Below are 19,678 nucleotides of genomic sequence, written 5' to 3' on the forward strand. Positions count from 1 at the left end.
AGGACAGACTTTTGTTGGGGGGGGGTCTTCCGAAATGGGCGCTTCCTGTCAGTGGATTGTGACAATGCAGCTTTCTCCTGCCATTCAGACATAAGATCTTCTGCACTTTCGGGGTTTCAGTTTTCCTGCTTCGTCATTTTGTTTACAACCATTTGTGTAAGTGAGCTCTGATTCCACAATATTTGTCTTATTGCAAAGTCTGTTGTCTGCTAGGGGAGGAGAACTCTGTTTTAAGCACATTGCCTGATGCTTCTAGTTCCTAAATGATATGTTTGGATATTCTCCCTGTGCTTGCGCGGGTTTCCTCCGGGTGCTCCGGTTTCCTCCCACACTCCAAAAATATATTGGTAGGTTAATTGGCTCCCACCAAAAATTAACCCTAGTGTGTATGTGTGTGCACATTTGATAGGGAATATAGGGGGTCATTCAGACCCACTCGCGAGCGGCAGTACGCTCGCAAGTGGGTCGATGGTCCCCACTGCGCATGCGCACGACGGAGGGAGCTCCGTCGTGTGCATGCGCGAGACCCGGGGAGCGACGGGCTTTCCATCGCTCCGGGTCTCGCACCAAAGGGGGCGTGCTGTCGATGTTGATTGACAACACGCCCCCTTTGGTGGGCGTGCCTGCCAGACGGAGGCGTTCCCATGGGAACGCCTACCGTCTCAAGCCGGCCCCACTGACATCACTAGTGATGTCAGTGGGAGTGATTTTGGCTCTGATAGAGCCAAAATCACTCCAGGGCTTGTGGTTGAGAAACCCGACCATCGCGACCATCTTGTTGCACGCTCGTATATGCTGTGGGTGGTGACCCACAGCTATACGAGCGTCCAGGAGGACGCTCCATATTAATGGAGGAGGGCCCTGATTCAGAGTGAGCGCTCTGGTCAGAGCGTCCGGCTCTGAATCAGGGCCATAGATTGTAAGCTCCACTGGGGCAGGCACTGATGTGAATGGCCAAATATTCTTCTCTGTAAAGCGCTGAGGAATATGTGTGCGCTATATAAATAACTGGTAATAATAATAATAATATAAATCTGTCTATGGGGCCTATTCATCAAACGATAAATGTCCCGGTAACCATGCGGAAACGCTAGTTTCCGCATATTTAGGTTACCGGGCCATTCATCATCAGTGGTCCAGTAGGACTACCTGATATTCAGCAAACTCCGAAAACTGAAAGTTTACTGAGTTTGCTTCCGAGAACAAGCGTCATCTTCAGACGGTGCTTGTTCTCGGATCAATGCTCCTTCCTTTGAGAAGGAGTTACGGGGATGCGAAGTGAGAACCGAGCGGATCCCTCCGCTGCCTCCTCACTACTTCCCCGGCGGCTTTACGAATGCGGAAGCGGTAAGTAACACAGCTGCTTCTGTATCTGCAATACTAACCGAAGGGACAGCTGCTTTTCGGAGCAGCTGTCCCAGCACCGGAGCAATGATGAATTGGTCCAGTGTCAAGTATCCCTCGCAGCGAGACCATTAATCATCGGGGCCATACGGCCTCTGATGATGAATAGACCCCTATATCTAATCTATACATCTAACATTATTTTCATATAACATTTAGAGTAAAATAAACTTACATTACAACATGAAATGTCATATCAACAGATACAGCTGATAACTGGCTGTTCTATACCAAACAGTTGCTTTTAAACCAAAGCTGAATGACTTCACAAAGCCTGAAGATCAGCCAACTGAGGTGATAAATCTCAACATGCCTGCATTTCACCACTACTATCATTATTTTCAGATATTTCAATTAAAATAAGCTTACTTTACACTATGACATGTCATATAAACAGATACAGCAATAACTGACAGTTCTACACCAAGCAGTAACCAAAGCTGAAAGCATCACAAAGACTGTGCAAGCTAGCCACATGATCAGCCTTCAGAGGTGATAATTCTCAACCTGCCGGCGTTTCACCACTGATATCTATCCATCTATCTCATTTGCTGTAGGTTAATATATAGCTTACCTTACACCATGACATGCCATGAAATGAAGGGGGTAGAGTTCCTGTACTGGAGAGGTAATGGGGTGTCAGTGATCACATGCATGAAAATAGTGTAGTTAGTATTAGGACTACCAAAGGAATTGTTTAGCTAAGGTAGCATTGCCCTGGTGATGCTACCCAGAATTGAGACATAAAGACAGCAAATGAGAGGAGAGAACTCTGTATGAGACACTCCTAGGTAGTTGCCAAAAGTTAAGACTTAACTTTCATTGCTAAATAAGTAAAATAAAGCTCTCATGGTAATTACAACTAAAGGTGCATACACACGTAACGATTTTGTAACCAACGATTATCTGTCAGAATTTCCCTTGAAAAGTGAACAATTTTCACAACGATGGACGAAAAATGTTCCTTCCCTTAATGTAAATCCGTGCGTACGAATGTGCAAGGACTGAGACACCCACTGTCAGCGTCTGTATGTGCGGAATTACCGCTAATTGTGTCTTTAGATGCCACCATCGGTCACACCAATGAAACATGCACTTGCTCTATGGCAGGTGCAGATTCTACGCCTGAGTATGGCCTTCAATGTGAGCGGCTGTGCGTCTCTGCATGCATCCACTTTCTGCGACACACTCCCATAACACACCCGTAAGATGGACCATCTCCGTGCACGCTATGCCACCTTCTCGTCACCGTCCAGGAATGCCCACAACATTTTCAAAACATTTTAGAGAGTGCGTCTCCCGTGCAGCTCAATTGGAGCTCTGACCCTGGACTCATGCACAAATGAAAAAATTCTGAACTGCGTCCAAAATCACTGCTGAATCAGAATCAGGCCCTCTATCTTCCTTCCAACGTGTTCATTTGTTCAGTAGTCTCTCCCTCTCTGACCATTCACTGTGGACGACACACTGTTAGCAGCAGAAGCTGAAATACATCTAACACAAGTCTCTCTACATTTCTTTATATCCTTTTATCCTTCATTGCTGCATCCCAATTCTATCTATGTGCATTTATATCAGACAAACGTTTCATCATGTTTGATCTATTGTCATGGAATTGCACTTTTTGACTTTAAATAAAGGGTGGCCACAGCCTTGGCCTGTAATTTTGGGAGTTTCCCATTTAATAGTTTTATTTTTTATATTTTAGTTGTAATCTCAATCAACTGTTTTGCATGTTTAACAGTTTGTAAATGCACACGGATCTTGTTACATGCTCCACCATGTGGCCATGCCCTCTGACCTGTCTGTGAAGATGAAAAGCTCAGTTCCCATTTTGCTTTATGTTTCAAAGTTGTATTTATGATGAGAGTTTTATTTTAATTATTTAGTAATAAAAGTTGTCTTCATTTTTGACAACTACCTAAGAGTGCCCCCAAACAGAGTTCATTCCTTCCTTCATTTTGCTTACCAAAGCTGAGTGACATCACGAAGGCTGTTTGTGATGATAGCCAGTCACATGATCAGTCTACTAATGTGATAATTTTTAACCTGAATTAATTTCACCACTGCTAACATTATTTTCAGAAAACATTTAGGTTAAAACAAACTTACCTTTACTATAACGTCACACAGCCTGATTATGATGTTAGCCGGTCACATGACCAGCCAATTGCCGTGATACATTTCAACCTGCCTTAATCAAAATAATGATAGACAGGTGAAATGAACACTTAGGTTAATATAAGATTACCTTACACCATGATATGTCCTTTCAGCAGATATAGCTGATACCTGACAGTTCTATACCAAGCAGTTACTTTGAAACCAAAGCTGCGTAAAATCACAAGGCCAGATTATGTTGTTAGCTGGTCACATTATCAGCCAACTGTGGTGATACGTTTCAACATTCCTGCTTTTCAGCACTGCTATCTAACAAACATTATATTCAGATAACATTTGGGTTTAAATAAACTCACCTTACACTGTAATATGTAATTTTAGCAGTTACAGCTGATAACTAAGTTTTATACCAAGCAGTGGCTTTTTTTACCAAAGCTGTGTGAAAGTAAAACTACAAATACCGAATTTGTCGCTGTATCAAAATATATGTAGTTTTATCTTGTGTTATAAAAACAGCAGCACAGACGGTGTAATGGTTAGCATTACTGCCTCACAGCACTGAGGTAGTGGGTTCGATTCCCACTACGGCCCTAACTGTGTGGAGTTTGTATATTCTCCCTGTGCTTCCGTGGGTTTCCTCCGGGTGCTCCGGTTTCCTCCCACACTCCAAAAATATACTGGTAGGTTCACTGGCTCCAAACAAAAATTAACCCTAGTGTGTATGTATGTGCATGTGATAGGGAATATAGAGTGTAAGCTCCACTGGGGTAGGGACTGATGTGAATTGACAAATATGCTCTGTAAAAGCGCTGTGGAAAATGTGCGCTATATAAATAACTGGTAATAATAATAATAAAGCCAAAATATAGAAATCACAGTAAAACAAAAATCCCAAATTGTAAGTAATGATGAAAAGCACAATTCAATATATACATAAACAGTATAATTACTTCAATACGTGATTCAGATAACCATAAGTATCAAAGTAGTACCAGCAATGTAAATGACTACCCAGTCCTATATAAATTACATATGCACCTTTTTGTGCAATGTTTCCACTATGTAATAGTGCAGTTCTCAGGAACGCATTAAGGGCCTGATTCAGAGCCGAGCGCTCGCTCTGAATCAGGGCCGTCCTTCTTGTTTTTCAGAGCGGCCTCCTGGCCGCTCGCATAGCTGTGGGTGACAGCTATAGCGAGCAGCCAGGAAGATGGTTGTTATGGTCAAGACCATCGCGACCATCGGGCTTGCGACGAGACCCTTGTGGTAGGGTCTCGTTGCCGCAAGCCTCAGAGTGCTTTCGGCTCTAACAAAGCCGAATGCACTCCCACTGACATCACTTGTGATGTCAGTGGGGCTGGCCCCAGACGGTAGGCGTTCCCATGGGAACGCCTCCGTCTGGACAGCCACTCCCCCAGCCCGCCCGCCCACCAAAGGGGGCGTGCCGTCACTCAACATCGACAGCACGCCCCCTTTGGTACGAGACCCAGAGCAACGGTTTGCCCGTTGCTATCCGGGTCTCGTGCATGCGCACGACGGAGCCGGCTCCGTCGTGCGCATGCGCACTGGGCCACCATCGACCTGCTTGCGAGCACATAGCGCTCGCGAGCGGGTCTGAATCAGGCCCTAAGTCCCAGACAGCAACCCTCCATTCTTCAATCAGGGATATATATCCCAACAGATTGTCAATATGGAAGATAAATCTAATACAAGCGTCCCGATAAAGTGTTAGGCAAATGCATGCTCAACCTTAGATCAGTGCACCCAGGATTTCCACACAGTGATTTTTAAAAGGTCTGGAAAGCCACAACCATGATCTGACCCGTTGTACATGCCGAGATCCAGGTCTGATAGTGGATGATGTGAGCTGTCTCGTATTAGGTCCTTTAATATACATGTCCAGGAGCTCCAGACTGTCAGTGCCACAGCAGGGAAAATGTTAGACCATAAAGGGACCACCACTGAGACTACTGTAGATGTCCATGGTGCCAGCTTGTACATGACTGCAAAGTATGGATCTAAATGGCTGCTGACGTTGATAAAGTCTAGTCAGACGAAACGTATTAGAAGCCATTTGGAACCATCCTTTTCAGGCGCGAACATCCAGGCACCACTAACACCTACAGCAGTGGGGGAAAGGGACAGACACACAAAGGACGCCCTGTGCAAGAAACGGCGCTATTGTCAGCTTGCACCAGTTATCACACCCTCAAAATATGCTACGCTTCAACGTAACATGATAAAATCTACTTTACATATAGAAGATAAAATAGGAATCATTTAACCTTTTATCTTGTACCATAGATAAATCCCATAATGTGACGTAGTGTAGTGAATGTGATGGCGGAGATGTGAGGAAATCCCTCTCTTGCTTGGCAACGTATTTTATACACAGTATGGTCCATTTTCCATACTAATTAACTAAAAAACAAAGGGAACTTACCAAAGCGACAGATGATAGCTATGGCCTCCATACTGACTCACGTGCGCAGTGTGGCCTTAGTATGAGCAGTGGCAAAACCGCCCAGGAGCCTCTCAGTGGCTGGAGGAGCAGCGGTAGGTTCAGGGGGCAGTTACCATGCACTGTGCACAGGAAGGCGCTGTGACCTGATGCCCCCTATGTTATCGCAGTGGCTGTATCCTGCCTCTATGGGCCATGTTCAATATGGGGCAAAAAGTCCTTTATCGGTGATAAATTCTGCAATAATTTATCGCCGATGACGTCATTTTCGCCTATTTCCAATATCCCCGTATTCAATTTAATTGACTTTTCACCTGTGCAAAAAGTCAATGTAAAAAAAACGGGGATCATTTTTCGCTTGCCTTTAGCAGGCGAAAAAAAGTGCAGAATTGGGGTTTAGGGGTGCAGGCTTAAAAATAATAGCCTGCACTCCTGGGAATGGTCCCTAAAAATAATCTGTGTTAAAAAAAAGTAAAAAAAATAAAAATAGGGACACCCCAAAAAATGTATTTACATTTTGGGGTTACAAAAAAAATAAATAATAGGGAACACACTTCTAAATTAGCGGAATGGAGTCCAGAGAGGTTCCCTTATACGCGGCCGGTGTTTTCGTCATTGCAGGTACATTTTAGCAGAATTTTAAAATATAATTTAAGGGACTTACAAATATGCTTGCACCCATTTTCAACTACCCCAAATTTGATGAGCAAAGTTATTTTTCCCCAAAAAAACTTCTAAATGTTCTTCTGCATCACCTTCTTCAAAGCCGCACTTATGCACCTGTCGCGGCGATTTAAAAACCCGACTTTCTTCTGCTGGCAAAAAAATGGGGGTACCCATAGTGATCCCCCATGTTTGGACATCTTTAGGGGCGTCCTAGGATTATTTCCCGAAAATTCCAGGTTTTTTTTTCGCCGATCCAAGTTTTGCCGGTTTCCGTTTTCGCCTACTTTGGAATTGAATACGGGGAATAGCGGGCATGCGCGCGATACTTTTCCGCCTGGAAAACAGGCGAAGGTCCAGCAGGCGAAAAGTCTGGACTTTTCACCTCAAATTGAATACAGGCCTGTATGGGAATAGACAGCATGAAACCAATTGTGCGGGGCAATAGGAGCGATTGTGCTGCACCTTGCGATGTCCAGAAATTATGCGCTGTTAGCCTCAGTGGCGTCCCAGCTTGAGCTGTGGTTGGTCGACTATGTGGCCAGCTGGTCATCATCCTCTCATTGTCAATTTGGCCCTGATTAGAGAGATGTAAGACCATGTGAGACATTAAGGAATGGGAAATAAACATAGAAGATAGGGGTAAGAGGTAGGAGGGGGGACGGACACAGGGGAGATGTATCAAGCCTTGGCGAGAGATAAAGTGCAGAAGTTGCCTAAAACAACCAATCAGCTTCTGTCATTTATCTAGCACAGTCTATGAAATGACAGTTAGAAGCTGATTGGTTGATTTGTAGAACTGCTCCCTACTTGTTTGTTTTTTTGGTTCTAACAGTTTCACTGAGTTACTGCGACTCCTTACCGGACTCTTTTACTGTAGTACTGACATTATGGGGTCTGGTGGGGGGAGGAGCTTCGTTTTAAAGTTACATTATAGTTTAAGTGCCACCTGCAATCCCATGGTCCAGTGTCCCCCAGCCTAGCTGCCAGAGAATAAGATAGAAAGAATGGTAAAATGTACATCTCAATTCATCCCTCTCACCTTCCTCCAAGATGCTACCAGTGTCTATATATGACTGTTCTCCATATATCTGTCCCAATCTGTACAGGCTGAACCACCACTGGTCAGCAAGTGCACTGTTCTACTACTAGGCATTTCCTTTCAGTCAGTAACAAAGCTCCCCAGAGCTGCTGCTCTTTGCAGGTTGTGCTGAAGCTGATGAGTGCGCAGGCAATCCTGAATACCTGCTCCAGTGTTCCAGTTATCATGCAGTCCTGCACCAGTGTCTCAGCTACCAGGCAATCCTGAATACATGCTCCTGTGACCCAGATATCGGCAATTATGAAATCCTGAAACCCTACTTTTTGCATTTATGCAATCGTGTAACCCTGCATCCTGCATTTAGGTAATCCTGTAACCCTGCATCCTGCATTCGGGTTATCCCCACTCATTTTTGGACCGTATATACAGTCAGGTGCATAAATATTGGGACATTGACAGAATTTTCATATTTTGGCCTCTATTCACCACCACAATGGCTTTGAAATGAAACAAACAAGATGTGTTTTAACTGCAGACTTTCAGATTTCATTTGAGGGTAATTACATCCAAATCAGGTGAACGGTGTAGGAATTACAACAGTTTCTATATGTGCCTCTCACTTTTTAAGGGGCCAAAAGTAATGGGACTATCAACTCAAAAGCTATTTCATGGACAGGTGTGGGCTATTCCCTCGTTATCTCATTATCAATTAAGCAGGTAAAAGGTCTGGAGTTGATTCTAGGTGTGACATTTGCATTTGGAATCAGTTGCTGTCAACTCTCAATATGAGATCCAAAGAGCTGTCACTATCAGTGAAGCAAGCCATCATTAGGCTGAAAAATCAAAACAAACCCATCAGAGAGATAGCAAAAACATTAGGTGTGGCCAAATCAACTGTTTGGAACATTCTTAAAAAGAAAGAACGCACCGGATAGCTCAGCAACACCAAAAGACCCGGAAGACCACGGAAAACAACTGTGGTGGATGACAGAAGAATTATTTCCCTGGTGAAGAAAAACCCCTTCACAACAGTTGTCCAAATCAAGAACACTCTCCAGGAGGTAGGTGTATATGTGTCAAAGTCAACAATCAAGAGAAGACTTCACAAGAGTGAATATAGAGGGTTCACCACAAGATGTAAACCATTGGTGAGCCTCAAAAACAGGAAGACCAGATTAGAGTTTGCCAAACAACATCTAAAAAGCCATTACAGTTCTGGAACAACATCCTATGGACAGATGAGACAAAGATCAACTTGTACCACAGTGATGGGAAGAGAAGAGTATGGAGAAGGAAAGGAACTGCTCATGATCCAAAACATACCACCTCATCAGTGAAGCATGGTGGTGGTAGTGTCATGGCGTGGGCATGTATGGCTGCCAATGGAACTGGTTCCCTTGTATTTATTGATGATGTGACTGCTGACAAAAGCAGCAGAATGAATTCTGAAGTGTTTCGGGCAATGTTATATGCTCATATTCAGTCAAATGCTTCAGAACTCATTGGACGGCGCTTCACAGTGCAGATGGATAATGACCCGAAACATACTGCAAAAGCAACCAAAGACTTTTTTAAGGCTAAAAAGTGGAATGTTATGCAATGGCCAAGTCAATCCCCTGACCTGAATCCGATTGAGCATGCATTTCACTTGATGAAGACAAAACTGAAGGGAAAATGCCCCAAGAACAAGCAGGAACTGAAGACATTTGCAGTAGAGGCCTGGCAGAGCATCACCAGGGATGAAACCCAGCGTCTGGTGATGTCTATGCGTTCCAGACTTTAGGCTGTAATTGCCTGCAAAGGATTTGCAACAAAGTATTAAAAAGTGAAAGTTAGATTTAGGATTGTTTAGTTTGTCCCATTACTTTTGGCCCCTTAAAAAGTGGGAGGCACATATAGAAACCGTTGTAATTCCTACACCGTTCACCTGATTTGGATGTAATTACCCTCAAATTAAACCTGAAAGTCTGCAGGTAAAGCACATCTGGTTTGTTTCATTTCAAAGCCATTGTGGTGGTGAATAGAGGCCAAAATATGAAAATTCTGTCAATGTCCCAATATTTATGCACCTGACTGTACATATCTCATTATCATCTGTGTCTGCTTCAGAGTTTATATGCTGTGCTTTGTGTCAGCCTGAATAAATATGACCTTATTTAAAGTAGTGTAAGTGTATAACAGCATTACTTACCAGAACACACAGTGACATTACTGGGAATCATGACATTATTAAATAGCACCTCTGTCACACATCAGTCCCGGCCCCATCAGAGCTTACACATAACACACAACCACGAGTAAGTCACACATCAGTCCCGGCCCCATCAGAGCTTACACATAACACACAACCACGAGTAAGTCACACATCAGTCCCGGCCCCATCAGAGCTTACACATAACACAACCATGAGTAAGTCACACATCAGTCCCGGCCCCATTAGAACTTACACATAACACACAACCATGAGTAAGTCACACATCAGTCCCGGCCCCATCAGAGCTTACACATAACCCACAACCATGAGTAAGTCACACATCAGTCCCAGCCCCATCAGAGCTTACACATAACCCACAACCATGAGTAAGTCACACATCAGCCCCGGCCCCATCAGAGCTTACACATAACACACAACCATGAGTGAGTCACACATCAGCCCCGGCCCCATCAGAGCTTACACATAACACACAACCATGAGTAAGTCACACATCAGTCCTGGCCCCATCAGAGCTTACACATAACACACAACCATGAGTAAGTCACACATCAGTCCTGGCCCCATCAGAGCTTACACATAACACACAACCATGAGTAAGTCACACATCAGCCCTGGCCCCATCAGAGCTTACACATAACACACAACCATGAGTAAGTCACACATCAGTCCCGGCCCCATCAGAGCTTACACATAACACACAACCATGAGTAAGTCACGCATCAGTCCCGGCCCCATCAGAGCTTACACATAACACACAACCATGAGTAAGTCACGCATCAGTCCCGGCCCCATCAGAGCTTACACATAACCCACAACCATGAGTAAGTCACACATCAGTCCCGGCCCCATCAGAGCTTACACATAACCATGAGTAGGTCACACATCAGCCCCGGCCCCATCAGAGCTTACACATAACACACAACCATGAGTAAGTCACACATCAGTCCCGGCCCCATCAGAGCTTACACATAACACACAACCATGAGTAAGTCACACATCAGTCCCAGCCCCATCAGAGCTTACACATAACACACAACCATGAGTAAGTCACACATCAGTCCCGGCCCCATCAGAGCTTACACATAACCATGAGTAAGTCACGCATCAGTCCCGGCCCCATCAGAGCTTACACATAACACATAACCATGAGTGAGTCACATAAAATAAAAAACACAAAAGTTTCTCATTCTAAAACCCAGAAATGCAAAAATGAAAAAAATATCAGCATATACCTCTCTATATACATATAGACTCATATCTATAAGGAATGTAGTTAGCTGACCGCGGCCAGAACACCGACACCGGAATCTCGACATTAGTTGAGATGACGCTGGAATCCCAACAGCCGGCATCCCGAGGATAAGTATAGCGGGCCGAGTTTGCTGTTGTCCGCACTGTGGTGTCTTGGTTTAGGCACCACAATGGGGGGGGGGGTTAGGGTTAGGCTATGGGAGGGGGAAGGTTAGGGGTAGGTTGCGGCCAGGGGGGGTTAGGTTTAGGCAAGACCGGGGGGGGGATTAGGGTTAGACTACAGGAAGGGGAAAGCTAGGGTTAGACTGCGGACAGGGGGGTTAGGTTTAGGCACGACCAGGGGGGTGTTAGGCACTAATGGGTTAGGTTTAGGCCCTGGGAGGGAGGGGGGTTAGGACGTTAAGGGTTACTTACTTATTCTGAGCATTGGGATGCCACTGTCGGTATTTTGCCAGCCGGCATCCCGACTGCCGATCTCCCATACCCAACCTATCTATAACACACACACTAAAATATTCCCTTGTTTACTGACTATTTTCTGTCCATAATATCATGTCCTTGGGTGATATTTTCAGATATGTTGATGTATTAAAATATAGCTCTGTACACACAGTCTCTCCCTGGCAGAGCTATTCCAGTCCCCTGTGCAGAGCTGGCTCTGTGTGTGCGCTCAGGGCTCTGCTGCTCTTGGCATAGAGGAAGCTGAGCTGTGGTAGTGTCAGGCTGTGATCTCCTGCTAGGTTATTATTACACAGTGGCAGCGTGCACAGAGCAAACTGGTACAATGGCTGCTCTGTATTACCTTACAGGGACCAGTACACAATCTATATTGGGATTTCCGCGCACACACGTCTGAGTGAGACTGAAACGGTTCCTATGGCAATGGAACGCTCTCTGTTATTAGACTAGTATATTGTGCCAGGCATTCGCACACACTGCTGGCTGTCAGACGCAGTGCAGCAATGGTTTATCTGCTGTACTTGGGTCTAAGTCGCACTGCGCACGTGTCCCGATTGTCTGCGCACAGAATCGCAGTACTGATTCAGACGCATGGTCTATGAAATGTATTGGGCGGTGACTGGGACGTGACAAGGGGGGCTGCTATTCAGACGCACAGACATGCTGCATCTTGTGGGAGCGCGGCGTCTAAAGATAGACCTTGTACGGTTGCCGCATCTGTAGATGCTCACGATGGGCGTCTCTATCCCTGCACATTCGGACGCACGGACGTACACCAGGAAAGGGCTTTGTAGCGGCACTTGCATAAAGTCGCAGGCGAGACCGCATCAAGACGCACATACAGCCCCCACTGCGTTGGGTTGTGCAGTGTGCGCGCGGGCAGGACAGCAGACTGATTGGTGAGCCAAAATAATGAGGGTTACTTCATAACAATGCATAGACGTACAGTATCCCCCAACAGCCAATCAGATGTTAGCTTGGATTAATTGTGCATTAGAAATGGAAGCAAGTGTCTCATTGGCTGTAAAGGGCCTGCCCTTTCTGTCAGACTGTGCCTGGTAGTTATACCAATTGCCTATATCAATGGCCAGTAACACTCATCTCTCCCTGGGCTAGAACACAGACTGAGCTGTTACTAAGGGGTCTGTGTAGTATGTGCTAAAGACTTGGAGAGAGAAAGTGGGCGGAGTTAAAGTACCAACCAATCAGCTCATGTCAATTTACAGGCTGTTTGAAAAATGAGTTAGGATCTGATTGGTTGGTACTTTATCTCCGTCCACTTTATCTCTCTCCAAAGGCTTAACACATAGGACACGATTCAGACCCGCTCGCACGCTAGATGCGTATGCAAATTTCATCAAGGCAAGAGAACGCACGTCAAGGCATTAGCACGCCCACTATGTCTCAGCATGCGATCGCATTGTGTATGCAGGCGCCCACCAGCCTATTCATAAGACGCCCACTTGCGCACGTCATCTGCAGGAAGTGTATGCAACCATCGGTACATCGAGTACCATCAGATGCGATCGCAGCAATTGTGGCTGACCATACCCTACCGCAAGCACTGCGATCATTTCAGTGTGAAATACAACCAGGTGACGTGTACTATGACGCTGTCCTATAATTATGCACGCCTCTGAAACAGCGTTGAGATGCTGAGGCACGCCTGCGTTCGCACCTCCACTCCCCCGTTTCTAGCGGTCAGCCCGTCACCACCCACCAATGGCTTCTCTTGTCGCTCGTTCAGTGGGGCTGTCTGTGCACAGCGAGCGTATGCTTCCCGATCGCTCGCACTGATTCACGTATGCGCATTGCGATGCATATGCAGAATGCAAACAATCGTCTGGCTGCGTGCGAACGCGTCCTAGCGCGCAGGTCTGAATCAGGTCCATAGACCCCTAAGAGACTTGTATTCTGTGTCTGAGAACACGCACTAAATACACACGGGACATATCTGGATACAATTCAGGACCTGTACAAGGAGGTCTTTACACATCTTACAATGGGGAGTAATACCAGGGACCTTTGCTCTGCTGGATAATTAAAGGGACATGAAACCACCAAACTCTTTATATAGAACAAGCTGGGGAAGCTCTGCCCTGTAATTGTCGTGTTATTCACAGAGATCTGTTCGTTCACAGGGTCCGACCACAAATATTCAGCATCTTCTTGCTGACATAAACTGCAGTGTTACAGCCCTGTGGTCGGTAAATTACGGCGTGTCAGTAACTGGGGACATGTCAGTGTATTTTTGCACATCTTCCATGCCTTGTAACGATTGAAGGGTTTTATTTTTTTGGGGAAAAAAAAAAGTCACTGGTATTTAAACTCTCGGGGAAGCAGCCGGGAGCTGTTAGTCTGACCTGGACCTATGAGCTAGCAGGGGAACATTTTGGGGGGACCTATTTTTCCAGCACTTTTACCTTGTGATCATCATTACGTGGAAACATGTCGATTGCACACAGGGCGGCGGAGTACATGCTTACAGACGCTTTACTCCCAGACAGCCCCCCGAGCAAGAAAGGCCTCCGCCTGGAGCTACCCCTGGATCGGATTATTAAGCTGATCTCTGTCGGCCTGCCGCTGCTGCTGGTCTCTCTGTCGTTTGCCCGAGAATTTTCTTCTGGTAAGCCACCGATCACTTCACATGTTACTGACATCCAGGGGGCGCTGTGCTGTTACAATCAATGGACAATTGTGAATAACATTGAGGGCATTGTGATGTGTTAACACACTGATACGTTGCATTCTCTGGTGTTTTATTTCTACGTCCCCTGGGAAATGTCAGTGGCAGAGGGTGTTTATTAATTGCATTTGAGTTTTATAGGTAGTAAAGTGAATGATCCCATCTGCATTGGAGGCATGAGGATGGGTTCACAGCAAATGTTCCTTATAGCTGTAAGAACGGGTCACAGCACATACTGATCAGTAAGTCCAGGGATGATCTGTCAGGGGAGGCTTGTCACAGTCCTGTAGGCAGGATGTCCTTACGTGCCAATACTACTTTATCCTGGCAGCTCATTAAACACTTCTGAATAATAGCACATTGGGGAGAGTCTCTAGCACAGGGGTTTGGGGAAACTTCCACCCTTAGGGGTCTATGTACTAAGGCTTGGAGAGAGATAAAGTGGATGGATAAAAGTATAAACCAAACACTCCTAACAGTCACTTTACAGACTGTGTGGTCTAGTTACTAAGCAGTGTTAGGAGAAGTGAAGAGTGAAAAGTGATAAGGTGCCAGCCTATCAGCTCCTAACTGTCATCTTACAGGCTGTGTTTGAAAAATGACAGTTGGGAGCTGATTGGCTGGCACCTTATCACTTTTCACTCTTCACTTCTCCTAACACTGCTTAGTAAATAGACCCCTGTGTTTGAAAAATGACAGTTAAAACACCAACCAATCAACTCCTATCTCCATCCACTTTATCTCTCTCCAAGGCAGGGGTAACCAACTCTGATCCTCGAAAGCTACCAACAGTGCATGTTTTTCAGGTCTCCTCACAGAATCGCAAGCAAAATAATTAGCTCCACCTGTGGATCTTCTCAAAAGTGTTAATGAGCATTGACTACACCTGTGCACCAGCTAGGTAGTCTGGAAAACGTGAACTAGCTCTCGAGGACCGAGATAGGCTACCCCTGCTCCAAGGCTTAGTACATAGGGGGTCTAAATCTGGCTCTGAGCTATGTGGGGTGCAAGGTGTGACCGTGAGATCGCATACATGAGACCTGTACCATAGGGTTATATGATAGGGTGTTAGCCTAAAACAGTGTTTCTCAAACTTGGTCCTCAGGACCCTACACAGGTCACGTTTTGCAGGTCACCCAGGAGGTGCACAGGCAGGGGCGTATCGATAATGGGTGCAGGGTGCGGTGCACTCATTATCTAAAACTTACCTCTCCGAGGACCCTCGTCGGGTCTCTCAGTACTGCTCAAAACGCCGGAAAATGGCCGCCACGGCCATTTTTCCTGCATTTTGCGCATGCGCTGTGAGGAAATCGGTGGAAAAAATGGTGGCCACGCCATTTCCCCAGCGATCTGCACATGCGCAGTAGACTCTGGGTACACTCTAGTGTCCAGAGTCTACTGATTCTGCGGTGGCCGGCCAGCCGAGTCAGTTGGCTGCCGGCCGCTGGGGATGGTCACAGGCCCCCTCCTCTCTAAAGACGCCCCTGTGCACAAATGTAGTAATTACTCACTGGTGATTCTGTGAGGAGACCTGGAAAACATGCACTGGTCCCGAGGACCGAGTTTGAGAACCTGTGGCCTAAAACATCACCACATAGCAGAGAGGAATTTTTCATTTCAATTTAAAGAAGAAAAAATACTTGTGAGAAAGTTCAACTCTGTAAAAAGGAAACATTTATAAATGTAAAAGGTCATTTAGAGCCGGCAACATAACATCCATTTATATATAAATTCGGTTATTTCTAAATATCTGTTTGTTGCAAAAACACTCTGGCCTGATTCAGAGCCGAACGCTCTGACCAGAGCGCTCACTCTGAATCAGGACCCTCCTACCTAAACTTGGAGCGGCCTCTTGGACGCTCGCATAGCTGTGGGTTACCACCCACAGCTTATGCGAGCGTCCATGATGATGGTCGCGATGGTCAAGACCATCGCGACCATCGGGCTTGCAACGAGACCCTGCGGTAGGGTCTCGGTGACCGCAAGCCCTGGAGTGATTTTGGCTCTATCAGAGCCAAAATCACTCCCACTGACATCACTATTGATGTCAGTGGGACCGGACCCAGACGGTAGGCGTTCCCATGGGAACGCCTCCGTCTGGCAGCCACGCCCCCGGCACGCCCACCAAAGGGGGGCGTGCTGTCAATCAACATCAACAGCACGCCCCCTTTGGCGCGAGACCTGGAGTGACGGCTTCCCCGTCGCTCCCCGGGTCTCGCGCATGCGCACGATGGAGCTCCCTCCGTCGTGCGCATGCGCACTAGGGCACCATCGACCCGCTTGCGAGCGCTCAGCGCTGGCGAGCGGGTCTGAATCAGGCCCTCTGTCCAGATGCTGCACAATGTAATCACTATGAGGTATGCTGTAGTAGCTGGGACTATTTCCACAGCTTCAGGGAAAACAGTCACATGTGCCGCGTCCTGCTGCGTTCCTGGAACCACGGACGCGCGCCCTGTAAGGTTGGCTCACCCTATATGAACATATGTTAATTAGATCTCTTTCTTTATAGAACCCAGATAGTGCACATAAAGTGTATTAAGCACATTTTTTTCGGGAGGTAGTTAATTTGTCTATTGGACACAATGTTGACATCGAGAATGCGGACAGCGGAATTCTGAACACGGCGTGCCGACACGGTAGTAATGTGATTTATAGCATTGTTACTGTGTCGGCATTACAACTTTAAACAGGCTGGTTTACCATCCTGTTTCATTCAAGTTCTAATGCCTACATGGGTACACTGCTTTAATTCACGACTACAGTGTTGGCAAGTTCAAAATTCTGCTGTCCACATGCTCAGTGCCGACATTGTGGCCATCAACACGACATACTGATCCCCAGTGTTTCACCAGCGCAAACACCCCATTCCCAAATAGACCCGTTACCAGCAAATCCCTCAGTTACTCCCTACAGAGAAGTGTCCGGGTTATAGCTCAGCAGTCACTATACACTGGGGGATAGACACTCAGCCGTGTCTATTCTGGGACTTCTAGTTCCACAGCCTGCCCTAGCTTTGCTATAAGCCCTAGACAGGAATAATAACATAAGGGTAATCTGTGTACCGGGCTCAGGCGCCCGTGGGGAACCTATATATGTATTCCCTATAGGCAGCATGATCTAGGCCGCTGGTGCACCGCGACTGCGAAATAACGCTAATGCCGCATCCGATAGGGTTCCTACTGACACGCCCAGCGGCTGCGTCTCTAATCTGCTGCTTGCGTACAAGGAGGCACCATGGAACATTGCAGCAGCCCTGTGGTTGCTCAGAACGTCAGTGGGAACGTGCCCGCCGGTGCCAGGGTGCGTCACTGGCCGCGACAGGTGCACGTCTGTCTAGCCACCCGCTATTACTTCCCAGGAACACTCACCGAAGTTCCTTTTCTCTGCATCCAAATTTATTCCACGAACTCCATCAGGACGGCTGCGCAGTGTGACGCAATGTCAGGCGCAGACCAAAAATATCGTCTGCTTACATTCGAAACTGACATTGCGGCCACATCTGAAACAGGCTCCTAGGGGTAAATTACTAAGATGGGAGTTCTAAGAAGTGATGTTGCCCATAGCAACCAATCATATTGTACTGTTCATTTACTTAGCACCTTCTAAAAGATAATACCTGGAATCTGATTGGTTGCTATGGGCAACATCACTTCTTAATAGAACTCCCATATTATTAAATATACCCCTTACTGTCTATTCTACCCCGACCAGCAGCCACACCAATCACAGTACAGAGAGCCTGCGGCCCCACACGTGACGCCCTCTCTCTATTACAGCGACACCAATCACAGTACAGAGAGCCTGCGGCCCCACGTGTGATATCCTCTCTCTATTACAGTGACACCAATCACAGTACAGAGAGCCTGCGGCCCCACGTGTGACGCCCTCTCTCTATTACAGCGACACCAATCACAGTACAGAGAGCCTGCGGCCCCACGTGTGACGCCCTCTCTCTATTGCAGCGACACCAATCACAGTACAGAGAGCCTGCGGCCCCACGTGTGACGTCCTCTCTCTATTACAGCGACACCAATCACAGTACAGAGAGCCTGCGGCCCCACATGTGACGTCCTCTCTATTACAGCGACACCAATCACAGTACAGAGAACCTGCGGCCCCATGTGTGACGTCCTCTCTCTATTACAGCGACACCAATCACAGTACAGAGAGCCTGCGGCCCACGTGTGACGTCCTCTCTCTATTACAGCGACACCAATCACAGTACAGAGAGCCTGCGGCCCCACGTGTGACGTCATCTCTCTATTACACCGACACCACTCACAGTACAGAGAGCCTGCGGCCCCTCGTGTGACGTCCTCTCTATTACAGCGACACCAATCACAGTACAGAGAGCCTGCGGCCCCACGTGTGACGCCCTCTCTCTATTGCAGCGACACCAATCACAGTACAGAGAGCCTGCGGCCCCACGTGTGACGTCCTCTCTCTATTACAGCGACACCAATCACAGTACAGAGAGCCTGCGGCCCCACATGTGACGTCCTCTCTATTACAGCGACACCAATCACAGTACAGAGAACCTGCGGCCCCACGTGTGACGTCCTCTCTCTATTACAGCGACACCAATCACAGTACAGTGAGCCTGCGGCCCCACGTGTGGTGTCCTCTGTCTATTACAGCGACACCAATCACAGTACAGAGAACCTGCGGCCCCACGTGTGACGTCCTCTCTCTATTACAGCGACACCAATCACAGTACAGAGAGCCTGCGGCCCCACGTATGACGTCCTCTCTCTATTTCAGGGTCACAAATCACAGTACAGAGAGCCTGCGGCCCCACGTGTGACGTCCTCTCTCTATTACAGCGACACCAATCACAGTACAGAGAGCCTGCGGCCCCACGTGTGACGTCCTCTCTATTACAGCGACACCAATCACAGTACAGAGAGCCTGCGGCCCCACGTGTGACGTCCTCTCTCTATTTCGGGGTCACAAATCACAGTACAGAGAGCCTGCGGCCCCACATGTGACGTCCTCTCTCTATTACAGCGACTCCAATCACAGTACAGAGAGCCTGCGGCCCCACGTGTGACGTCCTCTCTCTATTACAGCGTCACCAATCACAGTACAGAGAGCCTGCTGCCCCACTTGTGACGTCCTCTCTCTATTACAGCGACACCAATCACAGTACAGAGAGCCTGCGGCCCCACGTGTGACGTCCTCTGTCTATTACAGGGTCACAAATCACAGTACAGAGAGCCTGCGGCCCCACGTGTGACGTCCTCTCTCTATTACAGCGACACCAATCACAGTACAGAGAGCCTGCGGCCCCACGTGTGACGTCCTCTCTCTATTACACTGACACCACTCACAGTACAGAGAGCCTGCGGCCCCTCGTGTGACGTCCTCTCTCTACTA

The 19,678-nt window shown here is 47.1% G+C and overlaps 1 protein-coding gene across 1 annotated transcript in view; it reads left to right on the plus strand.

Moving 5' to 3' along the window:
* Positions 1–14,064: 14,064 nt before the first annotated feature.
* Positions 14,065–19,678, plus strand: part of PANX3 (pannexin 3) — a 52,712-nt gene continuing 47,098 nt past the window's right edge. The window contains exon 1 of the mRNA XM_088481854.1: positions 14,065–14,242. Coding sequence (XP_088337980.1) covers positions 14,065–14,242 — 178 coding nt within the window. The remainder of the gene's footprint in view (positions 14,243–19,678) is intronic.

The sequence above is a fragment of the Taudactylus pleione genome, unplaced genomic scaffold (assembly GCF_031769625.1).
Source record: "Taudactylus pleione unplaced genomic scaffold, aTauple2 ptg000278l, whole genome shotgun sequence".
NCBI classification, from domain to species: domain Eukaryota; kingdom Metazoa; phylum Chordata; class Amphibia; order Anura; family Myobatrachidae; genus Taudactylus; species Taudactylus pleione.